Raw genomic sequence first — 21,586 nt, 5'->3', positions numbered from 1 at the left:
GAACCAATTTAAAACATTACAAAAGAATGAAAGGGTTAAAATATTTTAAATAATATAGAATTTAATTTCTATACTATGACTATGTGACGTAATTATACTTGGTAGTTAAATAATAAAAATGTAAGTGTTCCGGACGCGAGATTAGGATTACCTCTCATAGTGGTCGAACATGAATTTATAGATCAAAATACAAAGCTGCAGCAAATCTTCTTGTTTTGGGTCGGCATCTCCACATGGGTGGAAGTGTACCTGCAAAAGACTCCTGATAATAGAATTAATATAGTCTAAGAGATATTAGGATTAGAATTAAGATTAGACGTGATATTTTGGGCTTGTATATATTTATAGAGTTTGAAGAGAAGATCTGTAAAGATTCGAAAAAATTTGTGCAAAATATATGCGGAATCTTGTGTGGATACGATCATATAATCGGGTCAGTTTGGCTAAACTTCTTAAATAAGTTCTTTTAAAAAAAGAGTTTAAAATATAAGAATTTTTATTAATAACAACTTTTAAATAAGTTATTTTGTATTTGAAAAGTTATTATAGAAGTTCTTGTTTTAAAGTTGTGCATTTAATAGGAATGATAAAATAGCTTTTGAAAATAGAAGTCACATTTTTTAACTTCTTCAAAGGCTCTTAAATAATTTTTGAAAAAGTTAAAAGTTTATCTAAAAAATTGTACTAAAGTCTAAACACTATTAATATAAATTTTTATAAGTCAAAAGCTAAAAAAAAAAAAAAAGTAGCTTTTGGAGTTTCCAAACGCACGTCTTTTGTGGGCCGACATGCTCGAGTTATGAAATTAGATCTAGTCTAAAAGGTGGAAACTCAGGTGCAGTCGACTTCACGTAAAGTTGATACTTGAAACCGGTTAAATGATTTAACTGACTAAATTTTTATCAAACACTTTTCAAATATTAACTTCATGTGAAGTCGGCTTTACCTGAGTTTTTACCGGTCTAAAAACTGGCATGTCTCATGAAGCTTATATATTAAATTATTCTAAACATTTTTCGTTTCTTTAATTTCAATTAAGTGACCATATAAGTTAAAAATTATTATCTTAAATAAATTATGTTTAGTTATTTTCGTAATAAATTAATTTTGCTCTATTCAATAAAACAATGCATTCGGGCTTGGGCGGGGCCTCGGGGGGCAATTATGGAATAACAGAAAATCTTCATATATACGTATACGTTTACATCAACTTGAGTGCTTGGTTCCCATTTTCTACTGCACTCTCTTCCTTTGTTCTCAAAATGGTAATGTCCCTTTCGTTCTTTCTTCCTCTTCTTCTTCTCTCTACTTCCGATTTTCTCATCTCTGTGATTCGTTTTTTTGTCACGACGGGTCCTAAAGTATGTTCCTTTTTTCCTTTTTTCCCCCCCGGTTTTTGGGCGGGTGTAGTTGTTCTTCTCGTACTTCAAGGATTTGGTGGGAAGAGAAGTAACGGTGGAGCTCAAGAACGATTTGGCCATAAGGGGCACTCTTCACTCCGTTGACCAGTACCTCAACATCAAGCTCGAGAACACTCGCGTCGTTGACCAAGACAAGTACCCCCATATGGTATGCTTCTTTCTAGGGTTTATTCTTTTTCTGTCCTCAATTTTAGGGCTTATGGGGTTTTGCATTGCAAAAACTTTGAATTCATGATCAATGGACTTCTCGGTATTATAGTCACTGATATTGTTGATAATTCCTGTTAATGATTGGAATTTTTTTAACATTTATTTGATTTTTGGCAAACCATATTGAGTATTCTGTCAAATTTGTGTACTTTAATGTTCTGCCAACCGGATTGCTTAATGCTGACCATTTCTTGATGAATTGCTGACTATTGCTTGATGAAGTATTAAAGCAATTAGGTGCTTCTTGTGTATGTGAATAAGATTATTCTTCAATCGAATCTGTATGTGTGCCAGAGGTTGGTTAATTTTAGATATGGATTTGGCTGTAGGTGAAAGTGAATTGCAAAACCTTGTATGAAGGGGGTTTTCTTATTTAAATAGACAGATCACAGAAGTGAAGAATAAGTAGAACTATGGTCATGGTATTGTACTGATTGTAACTTACTGTTTTTGTGGGATTGTTGCTTACTTGCCTTAATGTGACCATAACTCATAGTAAGTTATTATGTTTCTTCAACTGCTAAGCCTAACACTTACCTTAACAAACTAATGATTATAAGGATCATGGTCTTTAATTTTCTTTCTTATGTGATTTAGACAGGGAGGGATGTAAGTTTCTCCTTTCAACTGTTCATGTTGTAGTATTATGGTTCGAATCCTTCTATTTGTTCTTTATATTTGTGTGAAATTTCTATTTGTTTTATTGAGGTTTAGCCATGGTACAAAAAGTACAATTGTTGCTGCATGAGTTATGGGTTAGAGGTCGTGGGTTAAAATCCTGCAAATAGTTCCTTTGTGTGCTCTGGTAGGACTGTGTATACTCTTTCAAGGGCACATCGGGTGGAATTTTAGGATCCCTTCAGTTCTAATAGAGGGTGAGCCTTGACAGTTGATACACAATAAGGTTGTTGTCTTGTAATAAGAGGTTATTGGTTCAGATCTGGAAACAAGCTTTAGGTTTCAAGAGGTAAGGCTGTGTCCATCTGCCCTTTTTAGACTACACCTGGTACTAGCCTCATGCACTGAGACACCCTATTGGGTTCCAATTGGAACTTTAATATGAGATTGTATATGGTCTACTTTGTTGATTATTTTGAGAGCCACGTCAAGTTTCAGGGTTGTCTGTTATTTCATCGATTCCCTTCTACATTTTAATGTGTTTCATATGAGTGTGTTAGTATGTTTTGATTTTGTTTATATGTTTAGAGTATGTTTGGGAGTTTGCAGATGATGGAAGACAATGGTCATTAATGGAGTAGAAAAGAAAGATGAGGATTGGAGTTAACGATCATAGGGCACTTTATTGTTTGGTAGGAGAAGAGAAGGGAGAGAAGCTTGAATACACTGTGGGAATCATAAAATTCATTGTTTTGAATTGCTGAGGGGTGGTCTCGCCATCTCGGTTTTCTTTGATGGCAATTTCACTCGCTTTTGGAGAAACTTCTGAACATACAATTTTATCAAAGTCTCTTTCCCATTCTAAGCCACTCCATTTTTGTTCTCCTATTGTTAGCCTTAGGCCTATAGGAGTTGTACTAGGGTGGAATGAGAACTCGGGGATTTTGCAGGCTGTCAATGCTTGTCTTCCTTATTTCCGTTATGTTAATAATTGAAATGGTAATGTCTTGTAGATTATTGGAATTTGGAAAGATTTGGGAGTTTATGAATTTGCATTTGAAGGTTTTGCCCCCAATTTTTGTACTCGAATGGCCTGAAATTTTGGCTATTGATGTATGCCATGAAAAAAAAAAAAAAGAGAGAAGGGATATAATAATGAGTTGATGTGTTGTTATGAGGTTAGATGGTGAGGGAGAAGACAAGATAAATAATAAAGCACGCTTCTGTAATAGAATATATGAGTGAGAGATACTCGCTTTAAAATTACTTTGTGAAAGGATTATAGGACATGGCTTTGTGTAATGTGTATAAAGGAACTTGGTAGTAGGATATAGTCTCTGGAGTTCGTACAGGTTTCTCTGATTATCACGTGTTTCATTCTGCAATCTGAAGCTATGTTCTCCTCTTGTTAATTATGTTATATTTTATTGTCTCAATTTGGCATGTATACTGTAACTAGCTTCAGTGTTGATTCTTCATGTTATAATCATCCATGCTTTCATGTATCCATTCTAGCAATTACATAACTATGAATATGATGAGTTTATATATAATGTATGTTACTCTTTGATCTCAGCTTTCTGTGAGGAACTGCTTCATCAGAGGTTCAGTGGTCAGATACGTGCAATTACCTCCAGAAGGCGTGGACGTTGAACTATTGCACGATGCCACTAGGAGAGAAGCTCGGGGTGGTTAATCGGTTATTCTTATAGTATATCTTTCTGTTGTAGTCTGTTTGGATCGAAATGTCATGGATATTTTGGTTTCGGATAAAGAAAGAAACATTTAACAGATGTTGAGACTTTTTATCTGCATTCCTTTATCCGTCTATTCTCTTGAAAGCATTGTCCAATTTTTACTATGACAAAGTGATAACTGAGTTTCTCTTTTCCTTGCCCTTGTTTCCTTGTTTCAAAGTATGATGGATGGTGACTGAACTTCAGTGATAGTTACTGTAGACAGGTTGTTAAGGGATTATCTTGTGTAAATGTTATGATGTGAGTATCACCATGAAATTGCAAAATTATGATTTTTGTATTATTATTTTATTATGCTTTGTCAACCCCTTTTCTTAATGGAATGTATTGAACTTAGATTCGAAGAAATATTTGTGCCCAAGTCTAAGACTTTGCAAACTCGTCAAATGTTCACGTTGTTTTATAAATCATCTACTTAAAAGAACTTAAAAGTTGGACCTAAGTGATAACCATGCATGAATTCACTGTCATAATTGCATTGACATTATGTCAGAACGGGAGACAAATATTGTATGAGATAGCACATAGCAGAAAGGGGAAGATTTATTACTTTACGTGTCGTATAAGCGTATGATTAAATAAGATTAGCCTCTAATCTCTAGAATATATCCATCGGAGAAAAATTATTTTCTGAAGAAAAACTTGATATTCTTACTCAATTACATTCTATTTTCTATATTCGACAAATAAATTAACATGTGCAGAAATAATGAATTTTCATAAGCTATATAAACATCTTTTATTGAATTTTATAGATCTTTGGTGGAAAAAAATTTTACACACACGATTAAGTGTGTATTGTCACATTAACTATAAAAATAATAAATTTTTTTTATTTATTACTTCAAAAATTATTCAAGCGTATAAATTTAATTAAATGGCTATATAAAACTTGTCATTGCATTAAAGTTATATTCTTTTATTTCTTTGAAATCAAATAATAACACACATATTAAGAACTTTTTCAGGGTAAACTTGGAGAGAGAAAGTTATATAAATTGATTGTTCTCCCATAGAATTAATTATAACCATCCTCAGAGTACCAATAAACACACAATATTTTATAGATGATTTAGAAATCTCCTTAAAAACATAATAGAAAAAATGTTAGTTGAATATTATAAATAGACATGTTTTAAAAACTGAAAGAAATATGTCAGATAAGTCATTGAATAATTTTTATTTATTATCTTTACATAATTTTGTAAACAGTCATCTTAAATTCTAAATAGTACATTAATGAATCAAATAGTTTTAGAACAGTGTTAAAAAATGAACATTATAACAGTGAATTTCAATTAATATTATAATAAATTGCTTAACAAGTCTAATATACAATCTATTTAAAATGTTTTTATTAAATTTAAATTTAGATTTTTTTTAAGTAAATTTCGAATTTTCTTAATTTTAAGAATTTAAATGTCTTTTGTTAATTTCCAATACTTCTAAAAAAAATTGTTCTAAATTTTTTATACTAAAAATTTATATTTTATAATTTAAAAATATTATTTATATATTAAAATTAATTATTAATATATTTATATATAAAATAAATATGTAATTTAATTTATTTTTAATATATATTTTATATTGGTGAATGAATTAAAGAATAATTTTGACGTCCAGGTATAATAGTCGTTCATAATTAAATGCAGGAAGAAAGCCATTTGGCTGAATAAAAGAGGGAAAGGTTTGAAGAAGAGAAATCTCTCACGCAACCGACCCTAACATAATTCATTCTCGTTCCCATGCACAACAAAAACACACACACTCATAAACTAAACGCTCTTCTCACAATCTCACTCGCTCTCTCTCTCCATTGCGCTTTGCGCGTTCCGCATTTTAGTTTTTTTTTTCTTCTTCTTCTCTTCTCTTCTCTCTGTATTTCAATTTCTCGTGGTCTCTTTTCATTTTTCTCGTATGGCGGTTCCCGCGCAAACCAGCGCTACTGATCAACCGAGCCTCTGGGACGCGGTGCTTCGGCACACTGAGCTGGCTCAGCAACGGAACTCCGACCCTAACCTGTGGGCCTCGGAGCTCGCCGCCATGCTCCGATCCTCCACCGTGATCCTTCCTTCCGTGGAGCTCGCCCACCACCTCGTGTCTCATTTCTTCTGGAAGAATCACTGCCCCGCCGCGTGGAAGTTTCTAGAAAGAGCCATCTCTCTCAACATCGTCCCTCCCTTGCTCCTCCTCGCTCTTCTCTCCGCCACGTAACTCCTCATTCCTCCTTTTACTGCGATTCTTCTTCTTTCTTTTTTTTTTGTAAGAAATTATTTTCTTGTTGTAGTCTTGTTCATTATGGTTTTTATATGTGTGCATTTCTGATTGGTTTTTTTTTTTTGCCATTTCGTTTATTGTTATTATCATTATTATTATTAGAGAAATACTATTTGTACACCAAAATCTGACACTAAAATTAGTCACCAATATATTTTTATATAAATACATGTATGGTTTAATTTATTTTCAATATATATTTTATATTTTAGCATGTATTTTATTATTATTATTATTATTATTATTATTTGTTACTGTTATGTGTATACCTTATGAAATGCTTAGTATATCAACAGCGCGTATGATTGTATAGTTATATGTGTATGTATCTGTGTAACTGTATTTCGTGAATGCAAGTTTGTTTGTTGCTCTGCTTCGCACGAAAAAGTTGCTTGGAATCAAATTGGTTGCACTTCATAATTATTGAATGAAACCATTTGAAGCAGTAGAAGGTTTGGGGGTGGTCTTCTGAACTTTCTCATGTATGTATTTTTGTGTCCTTTTGGAGTTATGACCTTGCTGGCGATTGAAGTAGCTTTTCAGTGACATAGATAGCTAATCAGCTGTCTTCTGTATTATATCTGCATCTTTAAGGGAAAGCTTTGCCTAACATCATGTTATCTCTCGGAGTTTCTTATTTTTCTTCCTTGTTAAATTACAACTTCTTTTTCCCCTGACTGCAGGGTTGTTCCAAGCAGGCAACTCCATCCAGTAGCTTACAGACTTTATATGGAACTCCTAAAGCGAAATGTTTTTATGCTCGCCTCTCATATCAATTCCCCAAACTATGAAAAGTGAGGTTCAATTCCAAAGGAGTTTTCTGTGAATTAATGTTGTTGGGTTGTCTTTTATAATATGTTAAAAGTTGAACATTAGGGCCCACAAGGCCTTGCTTCTACGCCTTGCTTTTAGAAGCCTGGTTATGTGGGTTTTAATGTTTCTTTAACATAGTGTGCCTTCAAACCTTCTACCTCATGAATAGGGATAATATTTTCTTGGATGATATATTGCATTGAATGCTAATAGTAATGTTCCATAGTGATTGTGCAGGATTATGACATCAATTGATGAAGTTCTTCTTCTCTCCCAAGTATATAACCGAAAGGATTGTGAGCCTGGAGTTGTTCTAGTTGAGTTTGTCTTCTCAATTGTTTGGCAGTTACTTGAAGCAGTACTAGATGATGAAGGATTACTGGATCATGCATCGGAGGATAATCCTAGATGGCTAAGGAGGTCAGATGATATGAATATTGGAAGTCCTGATTGCTTCACTGGAAAAAAAACTGAGCAAAAGGGGGAATTGCAGAGAGAAAATACAGCAATGGCTATTGAGATCGTTGCAGAATTTTTGCAAAACAAAATTACTTCAAGGATCCTTTCCTTAGTTCATCAAAACATGTAAGAACTTAATTATGGTGTACTTTGCATTTATGAGGTGAACAATGCCCATTGGGTGAATCTCAATTAAGTGCTGGAACACTCGCTGAAGAAAAATTATATTTTGTAGGCCATCTCATTGGGGATTTTTCATTCGCCAAATGCATCTGCTTGTATCAAACTCTTCAGTTTTGAGGAGCTCAAAACATATTACTCCGGAGGCCCTTTTGCTTTTAATGGAAAATATCTATAAAGGCATATCTCATCAAAGCAAAACAACATCTAAGGCTAATGCGTTCATGGTTGCTGGTTCTCAGATCTTTTTTGCTGGTCAATCTTTTGGTGATAGTTGTTCTTTGCAATGGCTTCCTATTGATCTTATCCTTGAAGATGCTTTGGGTGGAGCTAATGTCTCAGCACTTAGTGCTATTAAAATTGTTACTGGTATGATCCGTATTATTTTTATCATAGTGGTGAAACAACTCAAATCGATACATGTGAAGCCATGATTCTGTTAGTTGCCTACATTTGAATATCAACAAAAGCACCAGTATTAAAATGTACAAATAGTATCAATCAACCTCTAAATAATCTCACGCTAGCTCAAAGCTTTATTTCAAAACCTCGCATAACACAATTTGTAGCACAAATTGACCATTTTTTGCTTGCCCACTTTAACATGAAAAGAAAACCTCTCAATTCTTTGGCGGTCAAGGGTTTGAACCCCCATACAAATGCTCAATCTCATTGTTATATAATATTTAATACTGAACACTTATTTTGAATGGAAGTACTTGGCAGTTTTATTTACTTCAAGCCTTTTTTACTAGAAATTTATTTTAAGTTTTTATTGCAGGTTTGGTGAAGGTTTTACATGCTGTAAATGGAAGTACTTGGCACAGTGCATTTTTAGGTTTATGGATTGCAGCATTGCGGTTGGTTCAAAGGGTATGTATGGGTTGATACAACAGAAGTGATGGGAAACTGATTATTTTTTTTATTGTGAAATGGCTTCATGAATTTATTCATGTGTATGAGCTGGTGATATAATCATCTTTTTTATTATAAGGGAAGGTTATGCTGGCATGTCATTTACATTTGCTTTGTATGTGTTGGCAGCTGCAGTTCTACATTTAATTGATCAAGTGTTTTTTATTTACAAAGGAAAAAAATGGCTCTGGAAAGTTTTTGCAATTGGAATCTACACCCTTTTCAAATAATGCTACTTATATTTTTCACCTGTTATTTTAGGAGAGGGATTCAACTGAAGGTCCTGTACCTCGCCTTCATACTTGCATGTGTATGTTATTGAGCATTATAACCCTTGTGGTCGCTCATATTATTGATGAAGAGGAAAGTGAATTGATTGAGGAAGCTGAATGTAGCCCTGCCAATCAAAGAAAAGATAAACCAACTTTGGGGAAGTGTCGTGGAGAATTGATTGCCAGCTTACAGCTATTGGGTGATTATGAGTTCTTACTGACTCCACCTCAATCTTTTTTTTCGGAAGCCAATAAAGCTGCTGCCAAGGCTATTATGTTCTTAGCTGGAAACTCCGTTGGCAGTGAGGTCTTAGAGAGTATAAGCGTGAATGACTTACCGACAAAATGCTGTAAGTATTTCTCTCTATGTTGGTTACAAAACTTATACCTTTCTTTTTTATTGGAAACTTCATCACAGCCACCTAGCATTAAGCTACGAGACAGGACTCGATAAAATAGTTCAAAGAATATATGGAAAAGAAGGGAAAGAAAAATATGAGCATATTGATCTCTATTAAATTATAACTAAGAGTTATTAATAGAAATTCTTGTATATAATTTTATCATAGTTATTCTCTAATGATTATTATTGGATTTCTTCCAAACATGGTTCTTATATTCCCTCTCATTTTCTTCTAGTTTTCTGCACTTTCTTACAACTCACAGAATATTAACATGGTATCCATAACTCTAGAGCTAAAATCCAGTTTTGGCTACAGCTGATTACAGCAACCATTTAGATCACAATATCCATCATTTCATAGATCAAACAATCATTACTCCACCTAAATTTGCTTTTGCATAGCAATAACTCTACCATAGTGTTAGCGAAGAAAGACCAACTTCTTCTCATGATGACTTCAATCAGATTGGTTTGGTGAATTTGGTTATTCCATTAAGAGGCAATGGCATATTCCATAGACCCATGTTCTCGTACACATCACTAGAATAGAACCATGGAGAGAAAGCACTGACATGAACGCTGCAGATCTTATTCTACAAGCTTAAGCCCCTTAAAAGTTCTGAGATGATACTTTATTTAACTGTCCATTAATTAATTAGTAGCCTTCCCTCCTTTGCATCATCTCGCTTCTTGAACCTCGCTCTCACACCCATCATATCACCGTATGAATAACTATTTCACAAGTAACTTGACTGGTGAATAGTATAAGCTTTAAAGTTTTTTATTGTTTTTGTTTTCCTTTCCTTAGTTTAATTGACACCCGTAAACTCAAATTTAGGTCATTTGACTGCAAATTTATGAGGTAAACACTCTAAAGAAAGCACAAGGGCCTTGAGTATCTAGCTCAGAATGGCTATCTATCAATGTAGTTTTAAATCAATGCTGGGTCCCTTTGTGGCGGCCTAGTCCAAGTTGCATGACACACAACCACTTCATCCTCTTTTCCTTCGCCTCTCTCTTCTTTCTATGTCATAACTTATGCTAATCCGATGCCTATTCTGGACTATTCCCTTGTCATCATCCCCTCCCTCCTTTCAGTCAGCCATCGTCACAAAATCCTCAGAGCTCTGCCTTTTTAATCTTCTCTTTCTTCCTCTCCACCTGCTTTCCATGCGAACTAGACAAATCTACTATTTTTAATCCTTATGTAGAGCCTATCCCACTCATTTTTTAAAATCAACGATTCAAACATTAGGTTCTCTAAAAAATGATCCCGCTCTTCCTCACCCCCCCCCCTTTTTTCTCTCAATTTATTTAGCTTCTCTAAAAGATGGGATCTATCAAGAGCTAAGGATGCGATCTTATTTTTAGGATTTCCCCCTCCGTGTCACCTTCCATTCAAAGTCAATGTATGCATATTTCCAAATCTCTCTCTCTCTCTCTCTCTCTCTCTCTCTCTCTCTCTCTCTCTCTCTCTGTCTGTAGCGACATGATTTCATAATTTTATTTTATTTTATTTTATGTTTCCTCACAGCTGGCAACTTATGGCATCTAATCGTTGAGGCTTGCATTGCAAGAAACCTACTTGATACATCAGCTTATTCTTGGCCTGGCTATGTCAATGCATGCAGCAATCAAATTCCTTGTAGCACTTCTAGCCAGGTGGCTGGGTGGTCTTCATTAATGAAGGGATCACAGCTAACTCCTGAATTGGTTGATGTACTAGTTGTAACTCCAGCTTCCAGGTATGCTAGTGAATCATATCATTCCTGGGTTTTGTGCCCCTGCTCCCATCTTAAAAGTTCTGTTACAAGGGAAATATTTAGGGGAATATTGTTAAAAGTTTAGATTATTGTTCTTGTTCAGATAGTCTCCCCCCCCCCCCCCCCCTCCTTTTTTCCTCTTTCCACCATGACAAAGCAGCAGTGGTGTATCCTTGTAGTAAACTAATGGTTACTTATTGCCTTTAATTTTCTTGCCATTCATTTTTTTTTTTGTGGTCTAATATCTGACTGCACTTCCTGATCCAAGTTGTCTGTCCCACCTTAAATTGTTTGTCAGGAACTTTTGGATACTCCTTTATACATTTCATAGTATCTTTCTTTTTCCTTGTTTTCTTCCATTCATGCTACTGACCTAGACCTTGTTCACACTTTAGTAGTTTAGTATTATGATAGTTTCAGTATTTCTATTTGTAACTTTATTCTCTAATTCACTTTAATGGGTTAGGATGCAAGAACTGACTGACTTTCTTATAATCCTAATATGCAAGGATTTCTAAAAGGTTGTTATTGTAAAATTAAATGTTGTTTTCTTGAAAGAATATCTTCTCTGAAGCTACCCCTTTTGCATTTCATTATTTATTTTTGTCTGAGCTCTGAACATTTTTAATTCCTTGTCGAACGTCCCTTTTTATCTCTAGATATTGTCCAGACAAAATATCCCCACCCCTCTTTACTGTGATGAGTTTTTGGAACATCTTGTGTGAGCCAGAACCACATGGCATTGCACTTTTTTCCACACATGGTATACAACTAATATGGGGAGAAGAATGTATTCTAGTAATATGGAACGATCGTTACAGATATGGATACTTTGTTGAGTTGTTGTGTTTGCATATTAGACAAAACACTTGTCCTGTCCGACACATGTGGCTTTCGTGTTCACCTAGACTTCAATTTTTTAGATAAATACAAAATTCAAACAAGAGTAGTATTCAGAATTTTAGATAGAGTTAAAATTTTCATAAAATCTCATTCTCAGCTGATACTTCTAGAAAAGAACTTAGAAATAGCATGTATTGACTACTGACACAAGAAATTATCTAGAATGGTTTATATATTCTAAACAGGGCATAGAAAGCATTGAAAATTGGTTGTTTGTCATTTACATCAATGGAAATATCTATTATTTTAATGAATCTCTCTCTCTCTCTAAGGAGTAACAATTGTGTTGCCTAGTATCAATACTACAAACACACCTATCTTTTTTTTAAGCCAAGAATATTAGATGCTTCTTTTGTAAATTTACCAGAGGTAACACAACTGAATTTTTAAGCTCATGGATTTGATGGAAGCTTAGCAGAGATTGAGAAAATATATGAAATTGCAACCAATGGTTCAGACGAAGAGAAGATATCTGCTGCCACTATCCTCTGTGGGGCATCTTTAGTACGAGGATGGAATGTACAGGTAGAGCTAAATTATTCCAGTTAGTTCTTTGATTCTACCATAGAAATTAGTAGTTTTCTCTTTCCTAGTTGTTTAGTTTGTTGTGTCTGTTGATCCTTCTTTTTATTTTAGTTTTTTACTATGATTATCTTTATTGCAGGAGCACACCATTCTTTTTATGACAAGTTTGCTCTCACCTCTGGTTCCTCCAACTGAAAGCCATTTGATCAGCCAAGCTCAATTTCTCAATGTCCTTCTTATTGGAATTTCATCACTAGATTGTGTTCATATTTTCTCTCTTCATGGTTTGGTATGTTAATTTCTAACAATTGTATTCTGGCTTAGACATGTAATTATAACTACTCTTTTTTATAGTACAAGTATATATATGGCATTTGTTTTTCCTATCTGAGAAGTTTCAATCATCAAATCAGTTATATATACAAGCAGATGCTGATATATACTGTGCTTGCTGATGCTTGCTGATATTTCTATTTATTCAGGTTCCATTACTTGCAGCAGGGTTAATGCGAATATGTGAGGTTTTTGGATCATGTGTTCCCGATGTCTCACAGACTCTTTCAACTGGAGAAGAACTCTCTTTTCATGAGGTGTTCTCAAATGCATTCACTCTTTTGCTGAGGTTCTGGCGGTTTGATGTTCCATCTATTGAACATGTGCGGAGGGATTCTGCTACTCCACCACTTGGGTCACTATTTTGTCCTGATTCCCTTTTATTGGTTCGAAACTTTCTATTGGCATCTTTTGGAAGATCAGCAAAGGATCAAATAACGCGCAAAAGATTTTCAAAATATATAACCTTTCCTACTGAACCAGTATTTTTGGATTCCTTTCCAAAATTCAACTTCTGGTATCAGCAACATCAGGAATGCATTGTTTCAATCCCGTCTGGTCTTGTCCCTGGAGGGCCTGTGCATCAGATTGTTGATGTTCTACTATGCACGTTATTTAGGAAGATAAATAGTTGTGATGAACCTTTGGCATGTAGCAATTCAGGAAGCAGCGGTTCACCTGGGTCTGCACTGAATGAAGCTATCATGAAACTAAAGGTACCTGCGTGGGATATACTTGAGGCCATTCCGTTTGTGCTGGATGCTGCTTTGACGGCTTGTGCTCATGGAAGACTTTCTACACGTCAACTAGCTACAGGTTTGCCTAGTCTTTTATATACCTTAGTAGCTTTAACATTTATTAGGTAAATACTGAGTAGAATTCAAATAGTCAAAAGTTGTTCCTAGAACACCTCATGCTGCTTTAGGAACCAGTACATGTTGCATCTAAAAGGTGCCCTAGAATAATTTTTCAATTACCTATATCTTGATAATGAATTCCTGTGTTTTGAACTTAATGCTGCATTGGTAATCCTGAGTATTAGAATTTTCTTCTTATGTTGTTTACTGTGTAATTTATTTCAATGTGCCTCTTATCCCAGGCCTCAAAGATCTGGCTGATTTTCTGCCAGCATCTTTGGTTACAATTGCAAGCTATTTATCAGCTGAAGTTAGACGCGGAATATGGAAGCCAGGTTTTATGAATGGAACTGATTGGCCTAGCCCTGCTGCAAATTTATCCCTTGTTGAGCAGCAGATAAAGAAAATTTTAGCCACCACAGGTGTTGATGTTCCAAGCCTTGCTGTAGGTAATTCATCTTATTGTTTACTCAATTCACGCCCACAGCAAAATTTTTATTTTTGACATTATCCTTGACACTTTCTTTACATACAATGTTGATATTTTAGGATACGATAGGGTTGGCCTTAACATTAGTCATTATTAGTTAAGATTAGTATGGGGTAAAACTAAGAGTTAAAATTTAATGGATTAAATTCCTTTGTAATACTCATACACCTATATACTTGAAGTCCAAAGTTTCTTTCATGAGTCCAAAACCCATTTATAACCTTAACAGCTTAAGTTATTTGTAGGAGAGTTTGTAATTGACACTGTTGTTGTAAAAATCAGTAGACAGTAGCCTTTAGAAGAGTTTGTCTTTGACATTATTCGTGAATGACTTAAAATCAAGCAGCTATTATGAACATACAAAAGAGGTTGCTGTGTGAACCATATATGTTTTTGTCATCCCAGTATTTATTTTTGTGGTGGACTTGTTTGTTTCTTAATCTTATTAAATGTGGAGATCAAAGTTTCATTTAGTCATTATGTTGTTTATTTTCGATTCCTTGCAAGCAGATGGGGACTTTCAAGCTACGTTGCCTTTGCCTTTGGCAGCTTTTGTAAGCCTCACATTAACATATAAACTTGACAAAGACACTGGGCGGTTCCTTAGCCTGATTGGCCCAGTTATGATTGCTCTTGCTTCTAGTTGCCCCTGGCCGTGCATGCCCATTGTAGCTTCTTTGTGGGTCCAGAAAGTGAAGCGTTGGAGTGATCACCTTGTGCTCTCTGCTTCCAGAACAGTCTTCCACTGCAACAAGGATGCTGTAGTTCAACTACTAAGAAGTTGCTTCAAATCCACACTTGGGCTTGGCTCTGCCTGTTTACATAATAATGGTGGTGTTGGTGCTCTCCTTGGTCATGGTTATGGCGTTGGTGTCAATTCCAAAACATCTGACGGGGTCTCTCCGATTGCTCCAGGAACTATTTGCTTGAAAGTGTACCAGTATATTGGAGATACCAGGTACTTGTCTGAAGAAATTGTCTCTATTCTAATGCAAACAGTGAGAGGTATAGTAAGTAATCAATTACTCAAGGGGGATGGTAAGAAGCAAAAGAAAATCAAGTATGGAACGACACATGGACATGTTTCTCTTGCTAGATCCAAGGCACGGGTCAAGCATGCTGCTCTACTGGCAGCTTCATTGGTTTGGATATCGGGTGGAATAAAGTTGGTTCAATATTTCATAAAAGAGACTATTCCTAAATGGTTCTTTTCTTCTAGTATGTTGGAGCTGGATGGTGAAGAATCCAGTGCCTTGGTTGCTATGCTTAGAGGTTATGCATTAGCATTTTTTGTCATGCTCAGCGGGGCATTTGCCTGGGGCATTGACCATTCACTTCTATCAAGACAAAGAGGAAAGGTTATGGGGCTGCATTTTGAATTCATTGCAAGTGTCCTTCAGAAGAATATACCACTGCGTTGTCAGGATGCTACTTGGCGAGCCTATGTGTCAGGATTTCTGAGCCTGATTGTGAGTTGCACTCCATTGTGGGTCAGCGAAATCGATGTTGATATATTGAAGAGACTAAGCAAGGGATTAATACAGATGAATGAGCATGAGTTGGCTCTTAGGCTTTTGGAGAAAGGAGGGATTGGCGCCATGGGTGCAGCAGCTGAAATGATTGTTGCATTTCAACATAGATTTTAAATCTCTCCAGAGCTGTGTTGTACTGTGGCATAGATATTCATTGATTTGTTAACAAATTTGGATGTTAGTGTTACTTAGGTTACTGTCCTTGCATGCTTTTAGTCAGTAGAATTTGAGACTTGTCTTCTTGTAGGTATTAAGTAAAAAAGATGAACCAGGTGGGTAGATCATTAGATCCTCTCGAATAGAAAATATAAAAAGTACTATTTTTAATTTTTTAAAATTGTTATTTGAAAAAAAAAAAATGCTTGTTTAAAATAAAAGGAACATGTTTGCATTTCTTAATAAAAATATCTTATTTTTTAAAGAAATTGTAACCAAATAGCTTTATAAATTATAATTATATAATGGAAAAAGTACTTTTTAAAAAATAATCAACATAAGAAAGACTAAATCTAAAAAAAAAAGTAATAAATCAAAATAAAAATTCAAATAAAATCAAATTCATATCAATATCTCATATGTTGTAGAATGTTAGATGAAGCCCCCAACCTGTTTGCATGCAAAATGGTATTTCAGAATTCACATTCCTTCGAATATGGTAATTTTTCTATTCTAAGATGCATAGCGTTTTTGCTCTTGACTTAGGCCATATATTTTATACGACGGTTAAACTAATTTTTCAGTCATCTGCTGCTATTAGAAACGTACATGGTTGTACCCCATGTTTTCTATCTTCTTGATCCGAGTACTCTGGTATTCATCAATACAATATTCTTTATCTCGGTCAAAATTTCAACTCGATGAAATTTCATCGGTGAACGAAATTACATTCAAAAGAGACTCTATCATAATCACGTCGAATGTTTGCATTTAGGTAGACACAAACAAATTCAGCGGCCATTTGCAAGAGAAGAATAGTGGAGTATGAGTTTATGAAATTTGAACGAGAATGGATGAATGGATTTTTTTTCCTTTTTTTTTCTTTTGAACTTGAATGAAAGAGTGATTCAAGTCACCAATTTATAAAATTTTCTCGTGCTTGGCCATCAATGATACACAGTATATCTCTTAACGATGGTCCTAAATTATCTATATATTGTTGTCACTCAATGAAGAGATACTTAACAAAATGTAATTTGGTAAATTCTTCATATTTTACACATTTGAAAACAATACCACCACCGCCATAAGATAATTATAGTTTTCAGGGGACATTTTTCTGAAAGCATTCACTATTTTACACGGGTTTCCAGCAAGCATAGCCTATTACATATTCCTCACCAAACATCATAACATATATATCTCAAATCATTATTTTATAAATCAATAATTGAAACCCCATTTTTCATGTAATAAATAATGGAAAGGATTAAGAGATGTATTGGGCTGATGAATGCACTTTAGCTTCTCTTATTGCTTGTCTCAAATAAAGTGCAGCTGTGAGACCTCATTAGGTAAGTAAACAATCCTGCTGTCTGCTCAGGGACAAGTTCACCATCGGTTAAGAAAAAACCAGGAAACGGAAGAGACGTATCGACTAAACGGTACCACGACATCCCTTCCGGGGGCACAGGTAGAACTAAGGTTTCTGAATTATCAGCTGCATTGAAAGCAAGAAATAAGTCCCCTGATATGTCAGTAGGTAAAGGGTTTTCTGGGAGCTCTGGTTTTTCTGCCTTCAGAAGCATTGCAAGGAACTTGCAGGTTGGGTCTTCCCATTGTGGTGGATCCCGGTTGCTTCCGTACCACTCTATGTTTTCTTCCTTTAAAAAGCTGCTACTTTGAAGAAGATCACTCCGCCTCTTTCTGAGTGAACTTAAAAAGGAAACAAATTGTGTTGTTTGTTTGCTAAAACCTGTTTGCAAGGCACTCCAATTGAAAGGTTTAAAGACACTGTATGCAGGAGAACCATCAAAAGACTGACCACACTCATCTCCCATGTTCAGAACAGGTACTCCTAAGGACACAAACAAGATGAAGAGGAAATTACGGATTTGTTTGAGTCGTCTTTCAAGCACAACGACGTTGTTAGTAGGTCCTTCTTCTCCACAATTCCAACTCAACTCTGCACCTAGTTCACCACTACTAAAGCTGACCAAGTCCAAAAGAGAAAGTCCAAAATTCCTGGCAACATAATTGAAAGCAAATGCCGGGCCTCGTCCATTAGAAAACATGTCTCCACTCCCACAAAGTCTTGTTGCGAGGTTACTGATAAGACTTTCACCCCTCAAGAAGTTTCTCACATCATGACAAAATTTTGTATTTATTTCAGCCCATCTCATCCAATGGGGAAAGTGGGTTCCCTTTGCTACCATACCATGGGGATCCCAGGAATCTGCAATGATTTTAGTCTTCCAGAGTACTGGATCAAAAGCGATTGCTTCAACCAATGGAGGTCGAGACAAGTATTCCCCATGAGAACCCCTCAACAGATTAGAAGCATTTATGAAAGAGAAGCCATCAATGTGAAACTCAGTCACCCAATGACGAAGGCTATCCAGAATCAAACTTTGCACTACAGGATAGTTACATTTCAAAGCACCCTGTGTATCCGGATCATCGACTCCATTTAGAAAATAGTACGATAAGTCATCGATTCCTTGCAGAGCACCAGCCTCAGCAGTATGGGCAAACACAACTTCCATAAGAACTTCTATACCATTGGCATGCATAGTTTTAACCATCTCCTTCATAGAATTGATAGTGGACACAGGATCACCAGATGGCCCATATATGTGCATTAAAGAGAAAAAGTGACAAGGAAAATATGGTCCTTTATTCTCATCAAATGTGAGAACTGGCTCCAGCAAAATGGCATTCACACCCAGATCTTTGAGATACTTCACCTTGTTAGCCAAACCAGAAAAGGTCCCGGCTAAATTACTAGGAAGTTGACTGGACATATCCTGCGTAAAGCACTTGACATTCAACCTATAGACCACTAGCTTTTCCATGGACAAATTCGGACGGTAATCATCACCCCAGTCGAAAGCAGGCTCCTTCCCCAACTGTCCAAGATTCCTCACTAATCCATGACCATCAGGAAAAAAATTCCCAATGATCTTAGCATAAGGGTCCAAAAGAACACGCATGGCATCATCATCATCCTTGTCTCTCCCCACAAGATCCCCCCTGCAGCGATAACCATAGCTCACAAAAGTCCAGGCACTCTCAAATGCGACATGCCAAACATCACCTGATCGATTGACATAAGGATCCAGATCAAGCTCCAAGGCAGGTTTCTCCACACCAGTGTCATCATACAAACACAAAACAACACCCTCTGCATGCCTTGAGAAAAGGGCAAAGTTCATAGAACCATCAGGACTAAAAGACAGACCTAGAGGAGCTGGGTATCCTGGAAGAGAACCGACAGGAACACAAAAATTTGTTCTCCTATGGCTTCTGATCTCCAATCCACTAGTCTCATCATCACCTAACAGAGACTTAAAATAAAATGATAAGTACAATGGAACTTGCTTAGCATCAAAATCCAACTCAACCACAAACTTCTCAGCAGAATTCTGCTTAAACTGGCTTAGATTCATCCCCGCCCCAGCATCCCCACCCGAATTCTTCGAATCCAACTCCACAAAACACGACGAATCGTCTCTATACACACCCCAACACAACACAAGCCTCTTTTCACCTTGGCCACTAACCCTTAAATCCAACGAAGAAACCTCAATCAAAACAGAATACCTAAGGTGGTTATTACTCTTTGTGACATAAACTCTAACCAAACCGCCACCAATCTCTGTCCTGAACAAATAGCTCAACGTCCTCTTCAGATCCTCAGATTCGGAAGCTACGGCATTCAGTTTATGCTCAACGGATAACCTTGACGTGGCACCCAATTTTGAGGTGAAATTACGCGAAAAGGGTTGAATGGGGTTTTGCAACCCTCGAATAACGAATTGGTCCTTTGTCTGGTTAAAGGATTTGTGAAAGCATGAAACTTTGGTTCGGTATTTATATGGGTTGCAAGGAATCAGTGTGAATGAATGCACCAGATTCGCCATAGAAGCGGTTCCTGGTGCTATGTGTTTGCAGTTGCAGTTAACAGTGTACAGTGAGTGAGTGAGTGAGTGAGCGAGCGAGCGAATATAATAACTATATAAAATGATTGAGTAAGAGATTAGAGTAAGAGATTGAAACTTACATTTTATGAGATAATGATTGAAATGACTGAAGAGAGAGCAAAGAATAAATAATGGAGAAGATGAGAAAGGGATGGTATGTGTGTGGTTGTGTTAACACAATGCTTTCATTGTCTTCTCCACTCTGCGGTGCTCATTACCGTCGCCTTTGGCTACAATCGGATCAAGATTTTTTTTTATTTTATTTGATTTTTTGTAAAGCTTTTTTTCTTAAATAAATGTACAGGAATTTTGTCGAAAACTAACGGTGGAGAATAATTTTATTGATTCAGACATTCTTGTCAGACAAGTTAAAGTGGTTTGGTAGGTGCAATCAATATTAGTAGATCATAGTCTTCGGTGAAGTAGATCATAGTCTTCGGTGAGAGATTAAATTTGTTAGACAGACAAAATTTTCTTTGTTTTTTTGTTTTTTTGGTTACTATATAAAAAGTTAGCATATACAAGCAAATAATTAGGGGTATGTCTAAATCAAGGTCAATAATTATATGAATGAGCCACACTTGTATAGACGATTAGATTTTATTAGATGAAAATTAAAAGTTAATATAAAAAAAGAGTATTGATGGACTCTAATAAATATAGAATATGCTAGTACATAAATAAATACTTTAAATGACATTACTTTAATACACAATACTTTAAACGGTAACAAAATTTTTTATTCTTAAATAATTAAATATAAAATATATAAATATAAAATATATGAATATTTTTTATTTATTAAAATTAATTATTATACAAAATTTTTTTATAATATTAAAAAATTATATTAAAATAATATTTTAAACTGTAACATAAAAATATAAAATTATTAAAATTTTATTTTATATTATTTGATAAATAATTCGATTATTATATTCAAAATTTATTAACTAACTATTTTTATCAAAGACATTATTATATAATATAATTTTTTATAAAAATATTTTAAAAATATAATTTACTTAAAATATTATATATAATACATAAAAATATTAATTTTTTATTTCATTAATTTAAAAAAAATAATACAATTTTAAATACATACCTAAATAAAAAAGTTAATATTTTTATGTATTATCTATAACATTTTAAATAAATATAAATTTTATTTTTACAAATATTTTGATAAAAAATTATATTATATAATAATATATTTAACAAAGTAATTAGTTAATAAATTTTAAATATAATAATTTAATTATTTGTCAAGTAATATAAAATAATTTTAATTATTTTATATTTTTATGTTGTAGTTTAAAATATCATTTTAATATTATAAAAAAATTTTGTATAATAATTAATCTCAATGAATAAAAAAACTTATATTTCTTGTATTTATTTATTTTATATTTTTTAGAACGAAAAATCTCTACCTTTATATTGTAAAATATGTGATAATCTTCTTATTAATATATATATTAGGGGTGGTAAAATGGGTCGAATTCGTCAGGTCGACTTGCTGAACCCGCTAAAAAAGGTGGGTCGGGTTAGGATTTGAAACCTGTCAAATTAAAAAAAATTCACCAAATTATGTATATATGTTCCAATTATGTGACTTTATTTATTTTATTTTACAATTTCGTATATATGTTCAAATTATGTGACTTATTTTTTAAAATAAAGATAATTTTATTGACAAATATTATTTTGAAC

General features: G+C 34.6%; 3 protein-coding genes across 4 annotated transcripts; 2 read left to right on the top strand and 1 right to left on the bottom strand.

The window, feature by feature from the left end:
* Window positions 1–1,127: 1,127 nt before the first annotated feature.
* LSM2 (Small nuclear ribonucleoprotein family protein) lies at window positions 1,128–4,231 on the top strand. The gene is made up of 3 exons (XM_016349369.3): window positions 1,128–1,265; window positions 1,411–1,569; window positions 3,826–4,231. The coding sequence occupies exons 1-3, from the start codon at window positions 1,128–1,130 to the stop codon at window positions 3,943–3,945; spliced, it is 417 nt and encodes a 138-aa protein (XP_016204855.2). The 3' UTR covers window positions 3,946–4,231.
* Window positions 4,232–5,794: 1,563 nt separating this feature from the next.
* On the top strand, window positions 5,795–16,068 carry LOC107646243 (mediator of RNA polymerase II transcription subunit 33A-like). Of its 2 annotated transcripts, XM_016350442.3 has the most exons (12): window positions 5,795–6,219; window positions 6,970–7,080; window positions 7,337–7,684; window positions 7,794–8,107; window positions 8,520–8,611; window positions 8,915–9,275; window positions 10,863–11,073; window positions 12,405–12,519; window positions 12,659–12,808; window positions 13,002–13,668; window positions 13,952–14,158; window positions 14,710–16,068. In XM_016350442.3, the coding sequence occupies exons 1-12, from the start codon at window positions 5,927–5,929 to the stop codon at window positions 15,843–15,845; spliced, it is 4,005 nt and encodes a 1,334-aa protein (XP_016205928.1). In that variant the 5' UTR covers window positions 5,795–5,926; the 3' UTR covers window positions 15,846–16,068. The 2 variants fall into 2 exon arrangements, with proteins under 2 accessions (XP_016205928.1, XP_020959381.1); XM_021103722.2 differs by lacking the exon at window positions 5,795–6,219 and having other exon boundaries at window positions 7,326–7,684.
* Window positions 16,069–16,923: 855 nt separating this feature from the next.
* Window positions 16,924–20,131, bottom strand: DBE1 (debranching enzyme 1). Its single transcript, XM_016349368.3, has 2 exons — window positions 19,951–20,131; window positions 16,924–19,827 (listed from the first exon to the last, which is right to left on the bottom strand). Exon 2 carries the CDS (start codon window positions 19,808–19,810, stop codon window positions 17,189–17,191), a length of 2,622 nt encoding a protein of 873 aa, XP_016204854.1. The 5' UTR covers window positions 19,811–19,827; window positions 19,951–20,131; the 3' UTR covers window positions 16,924–17,188.
* Window positions 20,132–21,586: the final 1,455 nt, after the last annotated feature.

This window comes from Arachis ipaensis, chromosome B6, assembly GCF_059453495.1.
Source record: "Arachis ipaensis isolate K30076 ecotype BB chromosome B6, ASM5945349v1, whole genome shotgun sequence".
NCBI lineage: Eukaryota > Viridiplantae > Streptophyta > Magnoliopsida > Fabales > Fabaceae > Arachis > Arachis ipaensis.
The sequence above is the reverse complement of the archived record's forward strand: the minus strand, read 5'-3'. Positions and strand labels throughout refer to the sequence as shown.

Coding starts and splice junctions, on each gene's coding strand:
- LOC107646243 (XM_016350442.3), top strand. CDS start 5,927: ATGGCGGTTCCCGCGCAAACCAGCGCTACTGATCAACCGAGCCTCTGG. Junction 8,612..8,914: donor CATTGCGGTTGGTTCAAAGG/GTATGTATGGGT, acceptor CTGTTATTTTAG/GAGAGGGATTCAACTGAAGG. Junction 9,276..10,862: donor TGACTTACCGACAAAATGCT/GTAAGTATTTCT, acceptor GTTTCCTCACAG/CTGGCAACTTATGGCATCTA.
- LSM2 (XM_016349369.3), top strand. CDS start 1,128: ATGCATTCGGGCTTGGGCGGGGCCTCGGGGGGCAATTATGGAATAACA. Junction 1,266..1,410: donor CTTCCTTTGTTCTCAAAATG/GTAATGTCCCTT, acceptor GGGCGGGTGTAG/TTGTTCTTCTCGTACTTCAA. Junction 1,570..3,825: donor AAGACAAGTACCCCCATATG/GTATGCTTCTTT, acceptor CTTTGATCTCAG/CTTTCTGTGAGGAACTGCTT.
- DBE1 (XM_016349368.3), bottom strand. CDS start 19,810: ATGGCGAATCTGGTGCATTCATTCACACTGATTCCTTGCAACCCATAT.